Below are 23,797 nucleotides of genomic sequence, written 5' to 3'. Positions count from 1 at the left end.
CAATGTCACGCGCCAATCACGCACACTATTGAAGTGTTTGCCCTGATTTAGATCTGCACGGTTCATGTGAATCGTTTACGTTAACGAGTTTGACCTGATTTTGGTTTTTAAGGTTTACAATAAACGTTGTATTTATGGGGAAATCATGATCGGTAATTTCCTAACGCAGAGTAATACATCAAATTATAAACTGTTCAAAGGAAGGCATTTGTTTCTCCCAATTAAGGTCCCCTGAGGATTCACAATAAACACATTCATTGATTACAAGAGCCCCAATTCATCCTCATCTAGCAATCAATTCTCTTGGTTCAACCTCTTTTTTCCCACCCCCAGTTATGCGCATCCTCCAAAGACACACCCCATTTGAGAACAAGACTTTTCCCCCTCTTCACTCCTGACCACTCCTTCATTTGTGGAGTTTTCCAGCCAGGGTTCACTGCAAAGCCCACTGGTGAGTTGCATGTCTCATTTCTAGACACTAGAACAAGTTGTGTTTTCTTTCATTAACAGTTAATTGCATTTTGGGGTGGGTAATTGTCTTTTAATTGACCGGTAATTGGGCTTATTGAAAAACCAATATTAGCTCTGCAGATGAGATGACATGACGGAATATTGCGAGTACAAAAGTTATTAGCAGCTTATTAATGTTTATTCTGTGCATGCAACAGACTTGAGACACCATGACTGAAGAAACAACCGGGGGGAGTCCCACTAGACAGTCTGATCCAAACAAAGTGGACGCCGACAAAGGGGGTGCAGCCAGGGGGAAGTGGGCCAATAAGTGGGAATTTTTGCTCTCCATGACCGGAGAAATCGTCGGCCTGGGAAACGTGTGGCGATTCCCTTATTTGTGCTACAAGAACGGTGGAGGTGAGAGTTGAGTACGTGCGAGTGCGAGTGTGAGAATGCGTGGGAGTTTGGGAAAGCTGATCTTGATTCTTCTCCAAAATGGCTTCAAGATGTTGGACCAACGCCACTGTAGATTGATTCCATCCAATAAAATAAAAAAACAAAACAAAAATTCCCTATATTGGTGCAAATCTGCAGTGCAGAGACCATATAAAAATTTTTTTCCCACATAGTTTTACCGTTTCCACATGCTTTACACATCTAAACTTATTAAAAAAAAAAAACACTTTTTATATCTTCCAAGCATAAACATGACCATGCATGTGCCTTTCTGTGGCTCTCCTTTCCCATATGCAAAGACATAACAGGAACAAAATATGCAAAATAATCCATCATTAAGATATGCATGACCAAAATAAGGGGCAATTATAGTTGTTTTTCGCAGAGGATAAAGAATATATCTCTATTTGTATCTTAAAAACACATAATCCGGGTCACTCATATCTTTCAAACATGCCCTTTTTTATTTTATTTCTTTTTTACCTCACGCCGCGCAACACAGGTGTCTTCCTCATCCCGTACTTCCTGTTCCTGGTTTTCGGCGGGATCCCCGTCTTCTTCCTGGAGACGGCGGTGGGTCAGTACACCAGCCAGAGCAGCGTCACTGCCTGGCAGAAGATTTGCCCTATGTTTCAGGGTAAGTTTAAAATAGAAAAATAAATAAATAAAGAGTCAAACAAGGCTGGGATTTGTTGAATTGATGAATACATGCAGCTGCAGTGGTAAACGATGGCGGAACCTTGTGACAAACAGACAGCACAATTAAAAGGATGCTTGTTCACAAGGTCATGAGTAATGCAAACCCATTAGTTATTGCACTGTACTGTTGAAAAAAACAAAATTTGCCAAACAGTTACGGGATCTGCGATTTATTTATTTTTTTACTTAAAATGATGTCATGGAATTTCCTAGGTCACTAACAACCATATAATCAGATTATACCACAAATGTCGTTTGGTGTCATGCACTTCCTGGGTTTCTTCATTTGCCTTGGGGAGCGGGTCATTTATGGATTTAATATTTTAAGTCATTGTGACAGTATACATAGTTGGGACATTAAGATTATGATTAAGATATTGGGTGAAATGTGCTAAAATTTATGTATTTTTTATTTAGTTAAATAGTTGAAAATTCTTAAAGATTCAACACAAATGTATTTGACTATATTTAAAAGTTAAACACAACTGAACTAAATTAGAAAAAAATTAAATGTGCTTTACTAAAGTAAAAAAATAAAATGCATACTACTATTTTGATTCTCATGTTTGTGTTTTAAATGCTGGAAATTTGTATTTAATTCAGTGATGCTTTTATGTGCCACTAGAGGGCGCCACAAATCTCAAAATGAACATCATGTAAAAAAATATAGTTGCTTTCGCGACGTTCTGGCAGGTGTTCTAATCAGCGTGTATCTTGTTAGGCGTGGGGATCGCCTCGCTCATCATCGTCATCTACTTGAACATCTACTACATCGTGGTGCTGGCCTGGGTCCTCTTCTACCTGTTCAACTCCTTCCAGAGCCCGCTGCCGTGGTCCATATGCGAAAACTGGTGGAACACCGGTGAGCGGAGAGGAGCATCTGGCTTCAATCAAGCCGGCGCTCTCCTACTGCACACTCCCTAAATCTTGCCGTCAGGCGCGTTTTCATCGTTTTTTTTTGGGGGGGTCTCTTCTCGCAGACAACTGTCACGATCGCATGAGCCCCTACGCCAATCCGCAGCTGTTCCATCCCGACGCCAACTGGTCCTTCCTCAACAACATCAGCACCTATGATTACTTTGAAAACGTCACCGACATGTGAGTTCCTTCCTCCATTCGAAATTGAGGTCCAATTTCTTCATCTCCTGCTGGGAAAATTCCAACATAAGCAAAAAGACGAGAGAGAGGTAGCCAAACTATTCTTATTCGGATCAGCACCAAAGAAGAAGAAGCAGGAGAGATTTTAGTGGTCAGCCAGGATTAATGGCAAGTATTGTTAAAAGTCGTCTTTTTTTTTTTTTTTTTTTACTTTCTTACCATTATAGCAGATTTTGCCGTAATTAAAATTACATGAAATTATTTTGTAAAGATGTAATTTAATATTTTAGTTACAGTGATATTGTTTGGCAATTTTGTTTATATGACGTTCATGCTGTGATTTGATGAAAAAAAAAAGAACCAGATGTTAACGTCGTTTTTCAGTGAATACTTACAAACTCTGACTCGGGTCATTTTTTTTTTTTAGATGACTACTTTTTACTTTTGATTAAGTTATATTATTTTTGTTGAATTTTGAATGAGAGCGTGCAAAAAAAAAAGGGAAGAAATTCAACCCCACCAAGGTTATTATTGTTGGTGAAATAAAATAAAAATGAGTGCTTAAAAATAAAAAAACTAACTAGAATTATAGTGAAAAGTTGATTTTTCATCTTTGTGAATTATTTAATTAATTAAAAAAAAAAACTAATACTAAAACTCATAAATCTAAAATAAATAGCTCGGGGGAAAAAACGAATAAAAACTGACAAAAAAATAATTAAATCTAACTGAATTAAAAAAGAAAGTCACATTGTAATAAAACCTAACTACATATAATAATAATAAAAAAAAAAATCAAAACTACTATGATCCTGAACCTCACGAAAGCAACATCAGACATCATACCATCATCCACTTGGAATGCATGAGAACAATCCGAAAAATTTCCCGCGGGGAAACATTGTGCTCATTCGTCCACCTCTGCGTATTTGTAGTAATTGTTGTTTCTTAGCCGTCCTCGACTTGTTCATTGTTTGCTTTGCTACACTTCTGCAGATCCCTGAATGACTCCTTCTTCATGATGAAGTCTGCTGAGGAGGAATTCTGGACGTGAGAAAAAAAAAAAAACAAATTTACACCCACACACACTTTCAGACACAATTTCTTTGACAGCACGAGGTAAACATAAGCGGCTTTCTGCAAGCAAAGTGTTGCGACGCATTCCTCGCATGAATCACACCGCGTCGAATGTACAAAGTAAACATGCAAGTTGCACAACTGCCCTCACTTTTTTTTTTTTTTTAAAGATTTCAATGTGATCCGGCTGTTATTTGTGCCAATTCATTTCAAACATGTGCGTGCTCTTTGGCAGTCCCAAATTCTGTTCTGCACATGTTTTGCTCATTTCGTCGGCATGTTCCGCAGCCGGCTCTGTTTAACGTCGCTTCGCAGTGGACGGAATGATCGATCGATTGATTGACGAGCGTTTTTTTTTTTTTTTTTTCTTTTTTCTTCCCGCCTGCTCAGCAATCGCGTGTTGAGGATGTCCGAGTCCATGTCCCTCGGCACGGTGCACTGGGAGCTGGCGCTGTGCCTGCTGCTTGCTTGGGTCATATGCTACTTCTGCATTTGGAAGGGGATTAAAACCATGGGAAAGGTGTGTAGACATTTTTTGCTGAGCAACGTGAATTTTTGTAGGCATGTCTATCATGAGTAGAACCACCAAAAAGTCTCAAGAAGTCATATCTAAAAAGGCACAGGTAGTCGGCCATTTTGGTTCGAAGCGGCAGTTCCCAGGTCATTTCCAAGGATTCTTGCTCAATTGGAATTGTGTTTGAAAATTCCGAAAATAAATTTAGTCGGCATGTCTTTCATGAGAAGAGCCACAAAAAAAGTCTTAGAAGTCATACCTAAAAAGGCACAGGTAGTCGGCCATTTTGGATCGAAGCGGCAGTTTCCAGGTCATTTCCAAGGATTCTTGCTCAATTGGAATTGTGTTTGAAAATTCCGAAAATAAATTTAGTCGGCATGTCTTTCATGAGAAGAGCCACAAAAAAGTCTCAGAAGTCATACCTAAAAAAAAACACGGGAAGTCAAGTGGCCATTTCCAAGGATCCTCGGTCACCTGGAATTTTTGGGGAAAATCCAGCCGCCTTTGAAGCAAGTTTCATGTAATTTGGTAGGTTTGCCTATCAGTAGAGTAGAACTACAAAAAAAAAATTAAAAGCCATACTTAAAAAGGATTTTCAAGGATCATTAGCTACTTGGAATTATGTCTGAAAATTCAGCATGTCTGCCATCAGGTCTTTGCCAACAAAAAGGCTATTTTGCGGGTCAACAAATTGCTCACAAATGTGAACCACGTCTCGTTGACATTAACTCACTCGCTGCCATTGACGGGTATAGACGCCAATTTATTTTACTTGGGCTGACACTGAATGAGTTAATTATTCATTAATAAAACGGTAATAAAATTTTTGTATGTAATCCCACTGAAATAATGTTCAAATATATGACTTGTTATTTTGCAGGTGGTGTACTTCACGGCGACCTTCCCATACCTGATGCTCATCATCCTCTTCATCCGAGGGGTGTCGCTGCCCGGCGCCGGCGAGGGCCTGAAATATTACCTCTTCCCCGACTTCAGCCGACTGGGCAACGCAGATGTAAGACGAACGCGGCATTTTGAAATGCACAGACTAATGTTGTGATGGAATACTTTAGAAAAAAAGTCCTTAAATGGACTTTTGTGTTGTTCACATAGTTGTGTCTCATGGCAACAAAAGCAGAAAATGTTATTGCACTCGCTTAATCGTTTTCAGCATCCCAAATGTGCCATTTGAGTTGCTTTAATGGGTTGTCAAGTCCTTCAAGGCTCAGTGTACTTCCGAACTTTAGGAATGATGGGAAAAGTCTGCAGAAGCCATGCTAAATGCTAAGCTAGGCTAAGATAGACACGGCTGGACGCAGCTGGCTTGAACCGCGTTCAAGCAGAGAACTTCCAGCTTTGAAGAGTAAAATAGCAGGACAATTTGCGTCTGGTTTCTGGACAGAAAATTTTACACGCTAAACGGAAATGAATGAATTTTTGTGACAGTGTATGTCAGACAGGAGGAGTGAGATATGATCCTAAAAGTAGATTTAAAATAGCATGAAATATTTATAATTTATCAGGGATGTTATTTGTTTTCATAAGAGAGTCCTGAATTTTGACATTTTACGTCTGCACAATGAATGTTCTCAAAATTACATCGATTTAGCTTTACTTTCAGACCAGGTGTGGGCAAACTACGGCACGGGGGCCACATGCGGCCCGTGAAACGTTTTAATCCGGCCCGCTGAACTTGAAAAAAAAATGAAATAAATAAACATTGTTTATGTTTTATTTTCTAAATACTGCGGTTTTTCAATGCCATATATATTGTTGGAATGCTTTTGTTCACTTTCATTTAAAATTAAATGTATTTTTTTTCTCCATCCATCTGCTCCTGGTCCGGCCCTTCTGTCAAATCTTTTAACCCATTTTTGCCCGCCAATCAAAAAGTTTGCCCACCCCTGTTCTAGACAATAAAAATATAATTTGCGGCTACGCACAATGTGAAATTAAGAAATAAAAACTCGATTTTATAAAAGAAAAGACCAAATTCCTCATATTTTATGGCGCTTCCAGGACTCTGTGCGACAATGTATTGCCTTGCGCCTTTGGAGCGTCGCGTTCAAGTGGTCGCATTCTTAAAGCCCCAAACGGGGGCCCCTTAAAGTCACCAGCACATGATGTAGTTCTTATCCATTTCTTCCCGCTGCCTCGTTTCCGCTCCCAAGCTTTCCTCCTTAGCAAGAACAACAAACAGAGGCAGCGAAAGTGAGCTGGGATCTGTCAAGCGCATTTAAGCAGCACACCCCCTCCAGGTTTTAAAAAAGGGTTTCATTCGATTTACGGGCTGAAAGTGCATGAGCGCGGATGTCGTCGGCACCAAGATGCATGTCGAATCCCACGGGGGGGAATACCGTGCTGCACTGGGATGGATTGTTGGCGTGCTTGTGCACAATAGGAACATGTGTTGCTTTATATTAAAGTGGAGTCTTGCTGTCTTGAAAGCAGGCGTCAGAAGTTAGAGGTCATCACCCCGCGGAGACTTCCTCTCGCGAACTATAGACTCGTCAATTCATAAAAGCCGCACTTCACGGAGCTCTGGAATGAACGCGTGTTCAAATGGGGACGTTATGCAATGTGGATTCTTGAGAGGCCAGCTTTTGAGCATCAAACATCTGGACGGGTTGTGTTTGCCAACATATGAATGCTTCTCCTTTGTCCTGAGTGCATAAGCGGGCGCCGGGGAGGATGACTTAAAAAAAAAACAAAAAAAAAAACACGCAGGGCATAACGGCTTCCTCTGTGTGAGCGGAGCGGCCATGTGTCAGCATGTAAATTGCATCCGTTTTATTGGTGCCCGTCGCTAATGGCAACCATGTGTTGTCAGGGGGGGGGGGGGGGGGGGGGAAGCACTCACGCAGGAGACGGCGGGATGAAGGCGCGTGTGAAAATGCGGTTCGGGTTGTCAGTAGGCGCATTCAAAAACTTTTACTAGAAAATGGAAAAGATACATTTTTTTTTTCAATAATTATTATTGATAATAATATAATATGTGCGGGACAGCCCGGTCCATATCGCATGTAAATAATTGCGGGTCGTCTGTTTTATTAATTACCTCTCATAAAAGTCCCGGTTTCTTTAGGTTTGGCTGGACGCGGGAACTCAGGTGTTTTTCTCCTACGCCGTCTGCCAAGGAGTTCTGACTTCTCTCGGAAGCTACAACAAATACAACAACAATTGCTACAGGTACAAAATGAAGCAGCCAGTATGACCTCGTCATGTTGTGAGATGACTGACCGGTGCGTGCAACGCGACAGGGACTGCGTGGCGCTGTGCCTTCTGAACAGCGCCACCAGCATCTTCGCCGGCTTCGTGGTGTTCTCCGCGCTGGGCTTCATGGCGTTCAATTTGGACATGCCGTTGGAGGAAGTCGTTACCAGCGGTGGGTCTCAATCTCAATCGCTGACACCCACGTCACTCACCGGACCAGGAGGTAAATATTCAGTATGGTTGCTACCTGGGATTAAATACCTTACTCCGTGTGTCCTCCAGGTCCAGGTTTGGCCTTCATCGCCTATCCCAAAGCACTCTCAATGCTACCCGGCGCCGCTTTTTGGACCGTGCTCTTCTTCTTCATGATGCTCCTTCTGGGTCTGGACACGCAGGCACGTCACGCATCATACACACTCCATCTTGGTTTGAAAAATAAAAAAAAAGCTCAGCTGTTTTTTTTCATTGCAGTTTGTGTGCGTGGAGAGCTTAGCAACGGCCATCAGCGACTTGTTCCCGAAGCATCTGAGGAGGCCCCGCGCTCGGGAGCTCCTGGTTTTGGTGATTGCGGTGATCTGCTTCCTGCTGGGCTTGCCCCTCATCACGGAGGTACACAGAAAGCAGGCAAAATAGGGATAACACTTTAGATCTACATAATTATTATATTTGATATGTCATTATTCATTTTGAATGAATAAAGAATGCCAGGTTTTGTAAAAAGCCGACTAGAACAGCTGAACTTTATTTACGGTAAATCAGAGGCACTTTAAATCAGGGGTGGGCCAACTTTTTGATTGGCGGGCCACAATGGGGTCTAAAATTTGACAGGAGCAGATGGATGGAGTGTTTTGGTAACCTCACTTCATGGGAGAAAAAAAAAATACATTTAATTTTAAATGAAAGTGAACAAAAGCATTACAACATGTCTTTGAAAAACCTCAGTATTTAGAAAATAAAACACTAACAAGGTTTATTCATTTAATTTTTTTCAAGTTCGGCGGGCCGGATTAAAACGCTCAACGGGCCGCATGTGGCCCCCGGGCCGTAGTTTGCCCACACCTTCTTGAAATAGTGGCAGCTGTGTGCTCACTTCTATTTTACTTTATTTATTTATTTATTTCAGGGGGGGATCATGCTCTTCCACCTGATTGACAGCTTCGGGCCGAGCGGGACCAGCCTGCTCATCATCGCCTTCTTTGAGAGCGTCGTCATCGGCTGGGTGTACGGTACGTGAGTGTTTTTAGAATTATTCCAGAGGGAATTGCATTAAATGATGTGTACTCACAGGCGCCGATCGTTTCTTGGACAACATCGAGGACATGATCGGGTATCGGCCGTTTCCCGCGCTCAAGTACTGCTGGTTGTTCGTCACGCCGCTGCTTTGCGTGGTGAGCCCGTCGTCTTCCTCGGTTACTTCTTGTCGTCGGCGTCGCATCGGCCTGACCGACTGACTGACTTTCAGGTCACCATGCTGTACGATCTGGCTAAGACACACTCGCTGATGGTGTACGACTACCAGCTGGGCACGTGGGCCTTGGCCGTGGGCTCGCTGCTCATCATCACGCCACTCATCTGCATCCCGGTGTTCATCTTCGTGGCGTTGTGCAGGGTGAGTCCTCGGCGAACTTTTTTTAAACGGAGCAACACTTGAGAAAAGAAAAATTCCAAGATGTTCAAGGACCATCATAATGAGCAATATTAAAAAATAGGTTTGAGAGATTAAGTTGTGTTAAGGTTCTAGTAAAAACTAAAATTGAAAAACATTTATAAATAAATAAATAAAAAATAAATTTAAAGAACAAAATGCTTTTAAAAAAATTAAAAATAACTATAATTATAGCGAAAATGTTCGTTTTTTTTATCTTTGTCAATTTATACACGCTCTCGGGGTTCATTTTTAAATTAATAAATTTCAGTACTGCTGCAGGTCCACACTCGAATCTCGTTGCACATTTGAGTACAATGACAATAAAGGGATTTCTGATCTGATTTCTGATTTATTTTAATACACAATGCTCAGTGATTTTTTTTTTTTTTGCGCTCAATAATATTCCAAATAAAAAACTAAAACTAACACTAAAACTAATTAAAACTAAACTAAAGTGAAGCATTTTCGATAAAATAAAAACTAATAAAAACCAACAAACCTGCTCTAAAAACTCATTAAACCTGAGTCACAAAATAAAAACGAGCCATAATGAAAAATCCAAAAATCCTTGGGACAATCACAGAATTTTCCTCTGGTCAGACCCCCCAGAGCATGACTACACCGTCCAGCGAGCTGCGCCAGGCTCGGCCTCACAACCCCGCCCTGACGGTGTGCGGCCTCGTCGTCCACGGGCCTGCCCGAGGGAGGACGGCGAGAGGAGCCGACGAGAAAATGCCGACAGCGGAAGTCAGCGGCGTTTAAAGGACAAATGACATCATCTGGTGTGTTTACAGTAAAAGCAGGTCTTCAGGGACCGATGAGTTCTTCGTAATTTTACACCATTAACAGAACCCAAATCAGGTACATATTGGCAAAGGGGACTCGTAAAAATCCACAACTGACACCCCTGAAAAAGTTAATAATTTCCTTTAGATGCCACAAGATGGCGGTGAAGCACTACTTTTGTCGAAATAAAACTCAACTCACCGAGAGGTACGAGTGCCTTGACTTAACACGCAAATCCACATTGGTCTCCCGGTGGAGGTCATGTGCCATGACGATGGTTCGCGAACCACCAAAAAGATGCGCAGAAGAACGAGGATGGACCAAACACAATACAACCATCTTAAGTGCAATTATACTTTTGAAAAAAAATATTAGATTTTTGTTGTGGGAGGCTGGAACGGATTAATTTAACTTCCATTCATTTCAAAGGGTAATGATGACTTAAGATGTGAGTGTTTTTGAGATACAAGCGTAATCCAAGGTGGCAAAGCACTACTTTTGGCTGGATGAAGCGCCTCAATTCACTTCAACATAGTTCCTTGGGACCAGGTTTTCCACCAAATAATAATTTTTATTTTTTTGGGCCAGAAAATGTCATTAAATTTCAGCAGTTCCGTCGTGTCCGTACTATTCCAAGCGTATATTGTATATAACACTTATAACAAATCTCACCACTGTGCCACATTCTTTTGTATTGAGTGTGTGTGCATGCATTTGTGTGTGTAACGCTGAGGTCAGTCATGTGTGTGTGATGTGACGCGGCATTCGATTAACGCATGATTCTGTTTGTTTGGTCGCCCCGCCGTTGATGGAGGACGATTAACCCTCATTGTGTGCGCTTGTACAACGACTGGCTTGCATTTACGCATACATGTACAGTTTGTACTTTGTGGCCAATTGTTTAAACGTTTTCTTATTCCTCCAATAAATAACATGATTTATTATGGTGACTCTGGGCACGTCTGATTGTTTGGACACGGGTTTCGATTGCTTCGATTGAGTTAAGTGTTACTCACTGATTAGAACCGGCTCAATATTATATCTATTATATCCTCATTTATGTGTCTTTTATTTTTTTATGTATTTTTTTCCAATTTTTGAATACATGATACTGTAGATATTTTGACGTCTATATCCGTCAATGGCAGTGAATGAGTGAAAACAGATTTCATCTTCCATTTCCATAACAGAAGACGAATGAGCCGTCTCGCAACGCACGGGGGGGGCGCTGATGTGTGGATGAGTTTTTTTAAATGGCGAGATGAAATCCCATTGAAGGCGCTTAATGACACACCAAGATGGCCGCCCGGATCGCGGCTGTCAGAGCTGGTTTCCATCAGAGTGTTTACTCGGCTGCCGATCGATGCGGCTTAATTTGGATTCTCCCGAGTGTCGCTTGTAAAGATAATGAGGGGTGATTACGTCGTGGAGACGCCGCCGCCGCAGAGAGCATGAATGAACGTTCAAGTCAAAGTGACGACTGCCGTCTTGTGATGGCACAAATTACAAACTTTTATTTGACACAGACGTCCGATTGTCAAGCCGAGGAACGTTTGGCACTGCGAGGCAATTGTTTCTCGCTGTCAGACTTTGTGGCTTCTTCCTTGACATGGAAGATAAACGGCGGCCATTGATACAAATACAGTGGCGCCATGAGATACACGTGGCTCGATTAACAACAACGCTCAACCAAGTTGGATAGCTCCACCACAAAAATAGGTCGACACAATATTTGCAAAGCCACAATATTGCGAGGATAATTAATTCTAAAACAAAAGTGAAAGTGACAGCGCTACTCAGACGCATATATTCTTTATCCTCTCCAAACAATATTTTTTCTTTTTTGATTTTTGTTCTAATTTATCATGTTATTATATTATGTTTTTATAAACTCAAATATTATTTTGCTAATTTCCTTGAAAGAAAACCAAAATATTTTTTGGAAGAGATTAATGGCATTTCCATTCATTTCAATGGGGAAAGACGATTTGAGAGTTTGGAGTTGCAAGCGTCCCCCCGCAAAAGTATTGGAACGGCAGTCAATGAATTTATTTTTGTTGTTCTCTCAAGACATCTGGGTTTCAGATCAAAAGTCGGGAATTCCAGCTTTTATTTTGTGGTATTTACATCAAGATGTCTTAAACAACTCAGGACAGAGCAGCTTGTGTTTGAAGCCACCAAAGCACAAACATTATTCAATTAACATAAATTGAATAACTTTTAATATGTGGCGCATTTCCAGGCCTTAACTGTAGCCTCTTTCAGTTATTGTTTTGTGGGGGTTTCCCCCCTTCCGTATCCTCTTCAGAAGGTAAAATGCATGCTCTATTGGTTTAAGATCTGGTGATTGGCCGATGAAGTCCTTTGTTCTGTTCGCAGTGCGTTTCGAGTCATTATCTTGTTCCCGATGACTTTTCAATTGGCAGACAAAATGGTTTTGTAGACCTCAGTTTCCATTCTGCTGCGTCATTCTGAACTCGACAAAACCGGCAGTAGGCACATAACAGGCCGATACCATCTCAGCATGCTCTTGACAGGCGTGTTTCGATTTACTGTTAGTTTGAGGGGGATTTCCAAGTTCTCTTGGAATATGGCCAGAGATGGAAAAAAAAGGAAAAGCAGATGAGTTTGTCAAACTTGTTGTCTTCATTGGCTAAACTGCTGGCTTTAAGGCCCTCCATAAATCATGGCACATGAATCCGAAAAACACACCTTGGGCTCCTCTGGGAAGACTTGGACCGAGACTGCGGGATTTTTCATCCTGTTACTTCTCACACTCTGTTCAAGCTCATCGCATTTAATGGCGTTCCTATCAAAACGTCTCGTTTTCGAACTGCCGGATTGAAGAACGAACGGAGTGGCGCGTTCCAAAACCTTTGGCTGGATGCTAGGTGGTCTGATTCCGCAAGTCATTTTCCCAAAACACTTCCCTTTTCTGTGAGGGGTAACACCATGGCAACCATGTTGGCAAGTGTCAACCCCACACACACACACACACACACGCATGTACACACACTACACACAATATGCCACCACTGTGCGTGTGTGTGTGAGTGATCGGCATATCTCATCTGGCCTCAGGCGGTCGAGGCACTGAGCTGTAATCAAAGCAGGCACACAGGTCGAACTTTATTAGCAGCCACTCGATAGCCGCGGCTAACAAGGACAACCACCAGCGCGCCGATACGGCAGAAAGAGCTAGCGGGGAACGTCGGCGAGGTCTTCTCAGGAAGCGGAAAACCTCCCATGGGCTTGAGGAGGCAGCTCAAATTTTGACAGTTTTTTTTTTACCTTTTGGAGAAGTTGATGAGGTGGACATCTTGCAGGTAGGTTTTTCTTCCTCTTGTCTAAGTGCACGGCTGGGAAAGAGAAATAACTTGACGTTAATGCAGAGCAACCATAGAATAAAAATCTGTTTTTATTGGACTAGAAGTCACTTTAAACAAGAATGCAGGTTCCTTTGGTCCAAATTGATTTTGACCGTTCCCCCCCCCATTAAAAAGTCATCTAAATTTCAAAGTGTGGCTCATCTGCATCACTGCACAAAGTCTTTTCATGAGCATCAATCAGCAGCTACCTATAAATATTACATCTACGTGATTGCACGCTCAGAGCAGTGATCAAATGAAAAGTGGCCATGTGAACATTTTCGAGGCCGATCAATCACCGGCAAATGCTGTCCTCTCAGTGTGCCAATTTTCGGATCGTCTGATGTCATTTGGACATGGAACAACATAAAGAATTTATAATAAACTCACAGTCACAGAAACATTACCTCCCCCAGGTAGAAATGCTAACCTTCAATTGTCGTTTCTACATAGCTTTTCTGCATATTTGCATCTGTCTACCAAAGAACCAAAACCCAGCGCGAGAACATCTCCCGGAGCAGGACTCTGGTCTTGAGAGTCCCAAAGGATCCACTCTCTAAGTGGCGGTCACACCATGGGCAAAACCGGACAGAGTACGGTGGACTTAAACTCCCCGAGTGACATCAAGCAAGCGGTTCCCTTTGAGCAAATGGAGCATGCGGCGCCCCCAGTGGACCAAGAGAAGCAAAAAGAGGAGCCCCCCGACCGAGGCAGCTGGAAGGGCAAGTTTGACTTCCTACTCTCGTGCGTGGGGTACGCCATTGGCTTGGGGAATGTCTGGAGGTTCCCGTATTTGTGCGGCAAGAATGGTGGAGGTAGGTTCTGACACACGGAGATCCGGATTTCACACAACTGATTCATCTCGTTCCCGTCAAGGTGCATTCCTGATCCCATACTTTATGACTCTGGTGTTTGCTGGGATACCGCTCTTCTTACTGGAGACATCTCTTGGGCAGTTCACCTCAGTGGGAGGTCTGGGAGTGTGGAAGCTCATGCCAATGATGAAGGGTAAAGACGTTGAACTGATTCGGATACGTCGAGGGAAATGATCAAGGTAGAACTCTACTTGGGCAATGTCAAACATGCCGATTGTGTCTGCAGGTGTCGGTCTGGCCTCGGTGGTGCTCTCCTTCTGGCTCAACATCTACTACATCATCATCATAGCCTGGGCCCTCTACTACTTGTTCAACTCCTTTGGATCAGTATGTCAGAAGCAAGACTTCCAACAAGAATTATGTTGTCCAGATTCAGAATTTCTTCTGTTTCTGTGTGTGCAGGAGCTGCCCTGGCAAAACTGCGACAATCCCTGGAACACCGATAAGTGTTTCTGCAACTACAGCCTGAAGGATACTACGAACCTGACTAGTGCTGTCACAGAGTTCTGGGAGTGAGTCTGATGTGTTACCCATCAGAGGCCATATTTTGGTCTTTGCCTTTCAGAGAGATTTGGCCAAAGTGCTTTGCGGATGTCAGTGTCTGGGTGCTTGGGCAATGGGTCTTGGGTGTTAAACTTTACACTCTGGTCACGGTGCCATCCCCTGTTCCGCATTGGTTCCTTCACCACAAGAGGCCAAACCGAGTTCTGTGTTTTTCGCAGGCGTAACATGCACCAGTTGTCCGGTGGTCTGGAAGAGCCCGGGGAGCTCCGTTGGCCCCTGGTGGGCACCTTGGCCCTGGCGTGGGTTCTGGTCTATTTCTCAATCTGGAAGGGAGTCGAATGGACGGGGAAGGTCAGACTTTATTGTGTAATTATGCAAACTGACTGACAGGTGCAAATGAAGCTAAATAATCTGGGATTTTTATCTTTGCTCATTGGAGGATTAACGGTGACAAATGTCAACCGCCGAGCATAAGGCCGAGAAAATATTGTGACTTGGCTTAATGATGGGGAATTCTTCCACTTTGTCCTGAATTCAGGTGGTGTATTTCTCGGCGACCTATCCCTACTTTATGCTCTTTATCCTGTTCTTCCGTGGGGTCACCCTGCCGGGAGCCATCGACGGCATCCGCTTCTACATCACCCCAGACTTCAATAAGCTCATCAGTTCAGAGGTAAAATGTCCTGAATACTCAAACACGCAACAATTCTTCTGAGAAATAAAAATGTGTATATGACTTAGGTGTGGCTAGACGCCGCCACGCAAATCTTCTTCTCGTACGGTCTAGGCCTGGGCTCGCTCATCGCACTGGGCAGCTACAACAGCTACAATAATGACGTCTATAAGTAAGGCCCCGTCGCTAGCTTATACGACGTTGGCCCTTTTTTTTCACGCTGACGATTGCGTTCCCGTCCATTTCAGGGACTCCATCATTGTGTGCTGCATCAACTCCTGCACCAGCATGTTCGCCGGCTTTGTCATCTTTTCCATCGTGGGCTTCATGTCGCACATCACCAAGAAGCCTGTTCAGGAGCTCGCCGCGTCGGGTACTCGACTGGAATTTTGGACTTGTTAAATACGGCGCGGCAATGATTGTTTTTGAAAATATAGGTCCTGGCCTGGCGTTTTTGGCGTACCCTCAGGCGGTCACGCAGCTGCCCATGTCGTCTCTGTGGGCCATCCTCTTCTTCTCCATGCTCATGATGCTAGGCTTGGACAGCCAGGTACGCACGACACACCCGTGCAAACGAAAAAAAACAAAACACAAATGAGCCTTTCTTGTGACATCCAATCAGTTCTGCACGGTGGAAGGTTTCATCACGGCTCTGATGGATGAGTATCCCTTATTGCTTCGGAAGAGGAAGAAGGTGTTCATCTTGGTCGTCTGCTTCGTGTCCTTCATCATCGGGTTCTCCAACATCACGCAGGTACACGGCATGACGAAACAACCCGGATAGGTGCTACATTCTCCCTCCGTCTTCCAGGGTGGCCTGTACGTCTTCAAGCTGTTTGATTATTACTCAGCCAGCGGCATGTGCCTCCTCTACCTTGTCTTCTTCGAGACCATCTCCATCGCCTGGCTTTACGGTAGGAAGTATCCGGACCGGTTACGACATCTCATCTTTTTTGCCCTGACGTCGATTTGACGGCGCAGGTGCCGAGAGGTTCTACAAGGACATCGAGGACATGATCGGCTACCGACCCTGCGTTTGGTGGAAGCTCTGTTGGATGTTTTTCACGCCGCTCATCTGCCTGGTAGGCGGACAGGAAATGATTTCATTGACTCGACCTCTGCGACACCAATCTGTCAGTGTGATGTTGTCACTCAATCAAATTGGCGTCAATCAATATGTCTGTCCAGGACTATTGTGGTAAATAAAAAACAACCAAGATTTTTTTTTAAACGTGAAACTGCTGCAATTGGATCGTTAGCCTAGCCTAGCCACTCGCCTGTTATGGAAAGACTTCAGATTTATGTGATAGTCAGGCTTAAATCTTCACATATATGTTGAATTAAACTTAAATTTTATGCTAGGCTACCTGCTAGCCAGGCATGGACAGAACGGCCACCTCCAAATTCTATACAGGTAAAACTAAATACAAACAGAAACACATCAAACTCATCCACTACCAGCCCAGGTAAAATGAATCCATTTTTTGGCTTCTACAACCACCAATGGGAGTGAATGATGAATGTGCCGAAACATCACATCCCGTAAGTCAAATATCTTTTTTTTCAGGGTGTGTTTACCTTTAGTGCTGTGGAGATGACACCCCTGACTCTGGGCAAATACGTGTACCCCGTGTGGGGCCAAACCATCGGCTGGTTCATGGCCTTGTCCTCCATGGTGCTCATCCCGGGCTATGTCGTCTACATGCTGTGCAGCACGCCGGGATGCATCAAGGAGGTACAGCGTCAAACTCGCCCGTTCTTTCTCCCTGCTTTGGAAATGACGCAGGGAGTTAACAGAAACAATAAATATTGCTCTTTTGTGACCTTCAGCGCTGGAAGAGGATGACAACGTCGCAGCAGGAAGACAAGCCATCCGGTCAAGATGTTTTTACGCACACTGGGAATGTTGGTGAAGCCCCCGTCTAGTATGTAATAACTATGTAATAACAATATAATAATCACCCTGTCGGGACAGATTTAGTGACATTTGACAATTGGGATGTAGCACTTTGCTGTATTTCATTAGGACATTTTTCAGATTTAAAAAAGGAAATTCTGTCAATAAATGTGATTGTAGATCATCCTATGGTAATGCGATATGTTTATGTATATACATATATTGAATTTTTAGTATGCTGAATAACATGGTTAAAAAAAGAGTGAAAATAAGGATCCAACTTGCTATGTATAAAATAATCGAACTTGAATGCATTGTAATTGAACGTTGAAGTAAAATTCGCTGGATGAATATGTAATATAAATATGTATTTAAAAAAAAAAAGAAATCATCCGAGGATCAAGCATCGCAAACACAGATGGACTTGAATGATATTTAATAGCATGTTGATATACTGCAAAGACAGTTCAAGAGTGGAATTCAACCGCGGGAAGTGATGGCTCATTTCTCTCACACTCCCTTCATTGTTACCTTTTTTTTTTTTAATTAAATGTAAATTCCCTAATATATTGTCATCATGTCATTCATGAAGCAGTGCACTTGTATATATGGGAGAGCCCTTTGGTCAGTGTCCTGTCGTAGGTGAAAGTCAGCCACTCGCGGGACTCCCTAAATGCTACATTGGTTGCCACGGTAACGTCCCATACACGCACACGCGCATATATGAAGCAGCTCCCAAGAAAAGAATACAGTTCAGGAGGGGGGGGAAAAAAAGAACCTGACATTTGCCTCTTAAATTTAAAGGGGCAATAATCCAATATTTTTTTTTTTTTAATATTTATGCCAAATAAATAAGCCCCATTATCTCCCATTCATTTGCTCACACAATTCAATCATGCAGCAAAAAAACATACATGAGGATAACATGCAAAACACTTCCTAACGTTATTTTTTTCAAGTCGATAAAAATAAATAAAAGTACTTTGTGGTGTTTATGTCAAAATATCTTGAAGTAGCACAAATAGCAGCAATAAGGCCGAAATTATCTCCATGTATCGAGCACGATTCGCTCATTTAGTGATTTCTTTTTCGAGTCCATGTGATGTTGTCTGGGAATAAAACAGGCGCTCAAAAATCAATAAATGTGGCTGGTGGCTGCCAACTGACTAGTTGGGTCTGGAAGCAAAAGCTCACTCGGGGCATTTTTATTTTAATGCATAAAAGATGAGGACTAGGGCATGGAGTGACCCATTTCAGACGGAGGGGTCGTGTGATTATCAAGAGGCTGCTTGTCTTTTCCGACATCTTTAGGATGTGATATTTACAATCCACGCTCGAGGGAAAGATAGCAGACAAACCCCCCGCTTATTATTCTCATCAGCATTTTTTCGGCTCGAGCAGTTGTTTATGCATTGTTTTTCTTTCTTTTTGGGGGGGATAAATGTCAGGTTATGAAGATAAGCGGGAGGTACGAGGGGACAAAACACACGGAAAGTGGGAGGCAAACACGCACGAAGGCTGAAAAAAAAAAATTTATAAATAAATCAACGAGGAAATTCGAGATTCCCTGAAAAAGCGAAGAAAAGCGTCATCGTCACCTCAGAGAGAAAAAAACGGCGGCCACAGTGCGTCTCAGTTTGAAAGTCTGTTGAATATAAGCAGTCCATTTCCTGGAAAAGCAAAAATCAATCAATAAATAGCCAGCGTGGGAGCCAAGTGTCCATCCATTCATCGTGAATAAATGTTTAAAAGTCCTTCTTTCCCGCTTTTCTAATGTCACATTTTTTATTTTATTTTTTTTGGCACAGCAGTCGCAGGTGGAGGATATTTGCGCTCTTTGTCCGTCCACGATTTTAGCTTGAGTTAAAAAGGTGTTAAATCGCTTTTGAAAATCGAGTTATCTACACATGACATTGCTTGGTTGTTCTTTTTCAAATCTAAGCATATTTTCCTAAATATAATTATATCATTTTTTTTTTTTTTTTTTAATATTCTTCTGATGATATTTTTCATCTCTATGTACATTGCGTACTGTTAAATTGAGGAAGAGGGGTTAGATAAATTCTATTTACACCATGCTCCGAGAGCCGCTAGGGGTCCGGTGTATGCTGAGGCGGGGGTCCGGGGGGATGTACTGGTGCGGGTGGTTGTACGGAGGCGGCGGCGGGGGGAGAGGGGGTTGGTGGCCGTCTCCGCCGCCGCTTTGCGAGGCGTCGGGCGAGCGTAGCGGCGTGGACGTGGCCGACTGGCTCAGCTGGTAATGCTGGTAGTAGTGGTGCGGGTGGTAGTGGGGGTGAGGGGGCGAGTGGCTGAGGAAGGCCTCCATGCGGGCGTGGCCGCCGTTGTCCAGCATGATGACCTTGACGATCTGCTGACACTGGATCAGCGCCTCGGGCCGCAGGTCGGCCACGCTGGCGGCGGGCTGGGGGCGTGGCCGCTGGGCCGGGGCGCTCGGGTGTTGGGGCGAGGCGGCGAGCCCCGGGTGGAAGAGCAGCTCCCCCCCGTGGTTAAGAAGGCCCGCGCTCTCGGGACTGCTGCTGAGCTGGTACGTCTGAAGCCTGTTGTGAATTGACACCTAGTTTAGAAAACAGCCAAGAGAACAGCATCAAATGTTATCAAGCTGGTTCCTCCGCTACGATCCGTCAAGCCCTCTTTATTCTTTTTTTTTTTTTTTTTTTAAGGAGGGAGGGGATGTGAAAGTGGTGGTGAAGTCATAACACACACACGCACACACGTGGGGGGGGGGGCTTGGTGTGGTCCTCCGAGGATGCTGGGAACAGTGATGGGAGTTGTGCGAGAGGTGTGGGGGGAGTGAGCCCGGTGGTTCCAAAGGGGACACTGAGGGCACCTGTATCGCCCTTCCAAACCACTGTGTGGCGCTATGCGGCGGAGGGGGGTTGTGGGGGGGACAGCGGACACGAGGATACATCGGGAGAGGGACCGGGTGAAGGGAACCGGGACATGTGCGGTTGGTAGAAGAGGAGGGGAAGCACACAAGACGTCCAACAAGCAACAAGGCACGATGCACAAGTCACATTATTACTACGCTATTCTTCGCGACGAGCTCGTCTCGGGTTTGAGATTATTTGGCAGTGGATTATGATGTGCGGAAAAGTCGAGTCAAAGTCCATCCGTGGATGATGTCACAGGAGAGTCCAGCGGTTGCCAAACTTTCTTGTGCCGTAGCTCACTTTCACGTAAAGATGTAGGATCCATACGATGTATAAAGTTTGGGATTCTTCATTGTAGTCAGTTTTAATATCGTAATTTGTTTTTAGAATAGGTTTGTTAGTTTTTAGTCTTTTTTTTCTTAAAAAATCCTTTAAGTTGAGTTTTTATTAGTTTTATATATATAAGGAGTACTGAATTTGCTGAGTAAAATATAAGGTCACTAAATATTGTATGATAAAGTATTATTAATTGTGATTCTTGCAGACTTACAGCAATACCAAAAATAAAGACTTTTAAAATAAATACAAAAGCTCTTATATGAGTTTAATTAACTAAAACTATCATTATAGTACTTTGCGTTAGTTTCCATTTCTGCAAAACAGTTGAATTTTTTATTTTATTGATTTATTTATTTATTTTTTTTTACATTTGGTTTTTAATACCTCTAACCATGGTTAACACAAATCTTTTTTGTAGTATTATTCGCCATAACATTTCAGCGACAAATAGTTTCAGTTCGTGCTCTGATTCCTGGCCGCTCGTATTAATTTTTAAAGACTAGCGCTGATCGGAATTGCCGAAGATAGCGATGCTAACCGCTATCCTCATCCACAATTATCGTATTTTTGCACTCTGGGACCCATGCTGTCCTATAAAAACTTTGATGCGGTTCCACGGAGGGTTTTACTATACTATTCAAAAGTGTTAAACGAGTCGCAAGTCGATTCGTCAACTAGTCGACTAATCGATTCGATCCTTTTTCTTTAGAACTGTCTTCGGAATAGAATATATATCCAGTCCATAAGTAGACAATCTTGGCGATTTTGGAGCGACTGATCCAAGATGGTTGACGTAGTCCCTTGACAGCTTTCTGATCATCTTCCAGTGCAAATGATTTTGAGTGTCTGGATGAGGTGGTCGCGAATATTCCAGTTTTTCAGGGAAGCTCAATGATCTCACCTGCTTTTGATGGTTCCTCGTCAGTTATTGATCCTTCAGGGTAATAATAACCCTCAAGATATTTATTGCTTCTCGGGACTTAATCGTCTGGTTGTCTATTTTGACGGAATGTTTGAAGTGAATGACTCTTACTTTCCCACGACAAGCTGCTCGGAATGGATTCCCACACCAAACGGCTTACGTGCTCGTTTTGTGCCACTTTGTGAACAAACAAGAGCTGATTGTCCGTCTCATCACATCGCATCATCATCGCCGAGCAGCTGTCTCGTGACTTTGCATGGCAACTTCTTTCCGATTGTGGACGGATGAAAGGATGGAGACTGAAGAGCTGCACTCTGCACTGCGGCGACTGATTCCCTCCCCCCACCCGCCCACCGCTCCCCTTCCTCTCCTCTCCCGGACGAATGCGCTTTGACAGCTAACGTTTCAGTCCCACCAGCCGCTGACATTTACTGCAGCCTGTGTGGAAGGACGAGAGGACAATCTCCCTCAATGAGAATCATTTGGAATCTCAAATTATAGAGTTTAAATCAATAACCCCTCCAAAAAAAAAGCTCAATATCGAATCAAGCCGCCAGGAAGAGAGGGCCGAGTTCCATTCAATGTCAACTTGAGGCTGCGCGCGTGTCCTCTGCCTCCGGGGGGCGCACTGCCGCAGAGAAGATGGATGGGGAAAATGTCATCCTGTAGCTGCAAAGCCTCCTGGGTAATGTAGTTGAGATGACTTCTCTTTGCACGAGACGCTTATCCAGGCGTTTGAGTTGGGAAATGAATTAGTGCTTTCCACGGACGCCACTCTTACTTGATGCTTATGGACCCGTATCTATATTTTTTTTATTGAACCGGTTTACTCCTCACTACGCTATCTTGAGCACTTACCTGTCGCAGGGGACGTGGCCTTGTCGTTAAGCACTCACCTCCACGGCATTTTGTCCACTTCTGTCCTCCACCTCCTCGTTTCCTGAAGCCACATTGTCACATTAATACCGCTGATATGTGGTGTAGTTTCGAACATTTACTGAGCCAAGGCACATAATTAGCATAATTAGGAATTAATTAGTCATTGTTAGTGATTAATTTGTAATTAATTAGTCATTGTTAGTAATTAATTAGTAATTAATTAGTAATTAATTAATTAGTAATTAATTAGTAATTATCACACCACCAAATCTAGGCTAGTTTCAACAGCACACCTATGTTGTTTTCCCTTGTGTGTTAGCATGAAGCTAACATCGTCTTTTCTCTTTTAAAATCAGTTGAGTAGTCGAGCCTCCTGTTCTCTACCTGACGTGCCGCCGAGTTTTCCCCGCAGCTCCAGTTGCGTGCCGTTGTTGATCGGGTGCGTCTTTGCCCCCTGTTGCTTCTCCAGCTCCCCTGAAGTGAGCGAGCGAGAGCATAAGACACGCACCGCCACCCTCATCATCATCATCATCATCGCGCCGTCGACAAGCACCTCCCACGCCGCCCGCTCACGGCGTGGCTCTTTATCGCGGTAATTAAACGCCACGGTTGATGCTAATTGCATGTCAGCGCCAATCACGATGAATATGTAATGTGGCTTTGGCTTCAATTTTCCATCATATGTCCCCTTTAAAGGGCTGGGGAGAAAGAAAAAAAATCTTACACTCAATGCGTATCTGCTCCATCTCCGACACCTCGGCGATGGACTCCTTCAGGTCTTCCACAAATTTGAGCAGCTCCTCTGAGCTTTGTGCGCAGAAGTTGAGCACCTGCTTCTTGTCGGAGCCGAACGGCGACAGGATGGTGATGCCGTGAGGGTAGTCTGATGGGGCGTCAAATGGCCAAATTCAGAGACAATTCGGATTAAGTGTGGTAAAAAAAAAATTCTGAAACGGGGGCTCACATTCATTCTCAAATAAGTGGAACTGCATGCCGAGAAGGCCCAGTGCTTTGCAGAACGTGTAGGCCGCCGAACTTTTCTTCTTTGGACAAAGCTTTAAGATCTATGGATGGACATAAAATGAAGGAAAAATACTTTAAGGAATTGAACTGACTAATTAATTAATCTGTGATTAAAGAAAATTGATTTGTTGGTTATTGTTGAGTCTTTTCCCCAAAAATTATTTTCTTTTCGGCCAAATTGGCTCCAGTCCGTTCATGACCAAAAATATGTCATTTATTATTGAATGTTTTCAATTTAAATGCATTCGTTTGCATTTGGTCGCCTTAAATTCAATTTGTTTTCCAATTCACTTTCAAGTTTCCGTCTACGTTGTCGTTCGTATTCGCCTCTAATGGCTGGCGGGATCACACGCTCGCGTCATATAACTACATCGGCCTCCTGTTTTAGTGTCAAAGAATCATCAATTACGTAATGAATTGAAAAAGAAATGCAAAATAATTATGCATTTTTTTTATCCTATGATTTTATTTCACAATTTATT

The 23,797-nt window shown here is 43.2% G+C and overlaps 3 protein-coding genes across 5 annotated transcripts in view; 2 read left to right on the top strand and 1 right to left on the bottom strand.

Annotated features, from left to right (window-relative positions):
- The first annotated feature begins 363 nt into the window (after positions 1–363).
- On the top strand, positions 364–10,894 carry LOC148341362 (sodium- and chloride-dependent betaine transporter-like). Its single transcript, XM_088288490.1, has 16 exons — positions 364–451; positions 669–870; positions 1,412–1,546; positions 2,330–2,470; positions 2,589–2,706; positions 3,703–3,756; positions 4,174–4,303; positions 5,178–5,312; positions 7,383–7,486; positions 7,558–7,682; positions 7,793–7,905; positions 7,982–8,119; positions 8,634–8,736; positions 8,798–8,898; positions 8,973–9,119; positions 9,759–10,894. The coding sequence occupies exons 2-16, from the start codon at positions 681–683 to the stop codon at positions 9,918–9,920; spliced, it is 1,896 nt and encodes a 631-aa protein (XP_088144616.1). The 5' UTR covers positions 364–451; positions 669–680; the 3' UTR covers positions 9,921–10,894.
- A 2,948-nt stretch (positions 10,895–13,842) lies between these two features.
- LOC148341361 (sodium- and chloride-dependent GABA transporter 1-like) lies at positions 13,843–17,447 on the top strand. Its single transcript, XM_088288489.1, has 14 exons — positions 13,843–14,127; positions 14,189–14,320; positions 14,414–14,514; positions 14,590–14,699; positions 14,910–15,042; positions 15,230–15,364; positions 15,433–15,536; positions 15,613–15,737; positions 15,802–15,914; positions 15,987–16,118; positions 16,176–16,278; positions 16,346–16,446; positions 16,932–17,099; positions 17,195–17,447. Exons 1-14 carry the CDS (start codon positions 13,887–13,889, stop codon positions 17,288–17,290), a joined length of 1,794 nt encoding a protein of 597 aa, XP_088144615.1. The 5' UTR covers positions 13,843–13,886; the 3' UTR covers positions 17,291–17,447.
- Positions 17,448–17,682: 235 nt separating this feature from the next.
- The window catches only part of iqsec3a (IQ motif and Sec7 domain ArfGEF 3a), a 39,726-nt gene continuing 33,611 nt past the window's right edge, over positions 17,683–23,797 (bottom strand). Inside the window, exons 11-15 of one of the 3 annotated variants that reach the window (XM_088288479.1) lie at positions 23,257–23,356; positions 23,017–23,175; positions 22,677–22,766; positions 22,310–22,353; positions 17,683–19,836 (exon numbers count right to left, since the gene is read on the bottom strand). In XM_088288479.1, coding sequence (XP_088144605.1) covers positions 19,330–19,836; positions 22,310–22,353; positions 22,677–22,766; positions 23,017–23,175; positions 23,257–23,356 — 900 coding nt within the window. In that variant the 3' untranslated portion in view covers positions 17,683–19,329. Of the gene's footprint in view, positions 19,837–22,271; positions 22,354–22,676; positions 22,767–23,016; positions 23,176–23,256; positions 23,357–23,797 lie in introns of all 3 variants that reach the window. The other 2 variants (XM_088288480.1, XM_088288481.1) reach the window with 2 other exon arrangements.

Source organism: Idiotropiscis lumnitzeri, chromosome 2 (genome assembly GCF_059441095.1).
Source record: "Idiotropiscis lumnitzeri isolate Australia: NSW breed Sydney's pygmy pipehorse chromosome 2, RoL_Ilum_1.0, whole genome shotgun sequence".
NCBI lineage: Eukaryota > Metazoa > Chordata > Actinopteri > Syngnathiformes > Syngnathidae > Idiotropiscis > Idiotropiscis lumnitzeri.
This window is presented reverse-complemented; position numbering and strand designations above follow the sequence as displayed.

Coding starts and splice junctions, on each gene's coding strand:
- LOC148341362 (XM_088288490.1), top strand. CDS start 681: ATGACTGAAGAAACAACCGGGGGGAGTCCCACTAGACAGTCTGATCCA. Junction 4,304..5,177: donor GGATTAAAACCATGGGAAAG/GTGTGTAGACAT, acceptor GTTATTTTGCAG/GTGGTGTACTTCACGGCGAC. Junction 7,906..7,981: donor TTCTGGGTCTGGACACGCAG/GCACGTCACGCA, acceptor TTTTCATTGCAG/TTTGTGTGCGTGGAGAGCTT.
- LOC148341361 (XM_088288489.1), top strand. CDS start 13,887: ATGGGCAAAACCGGACAGAGTACGGTGGACTTAAACTCCCCGAGTGAC. Junction 15,738..15,801: donor TCAGGAGCTCGCCGCGTCGG/GTACTCGACTGG, acceptor TTGAAAATATAG/GTCCTGGCCTGGCGTTTTTG. Junction 16,447..16,931: donor TCACGCCGCTCATCTGCCTG/GTAGGCGGACAG, acceptor CTTTTTTTTCAG/GGTGTGTTTACCTTTAGTGC.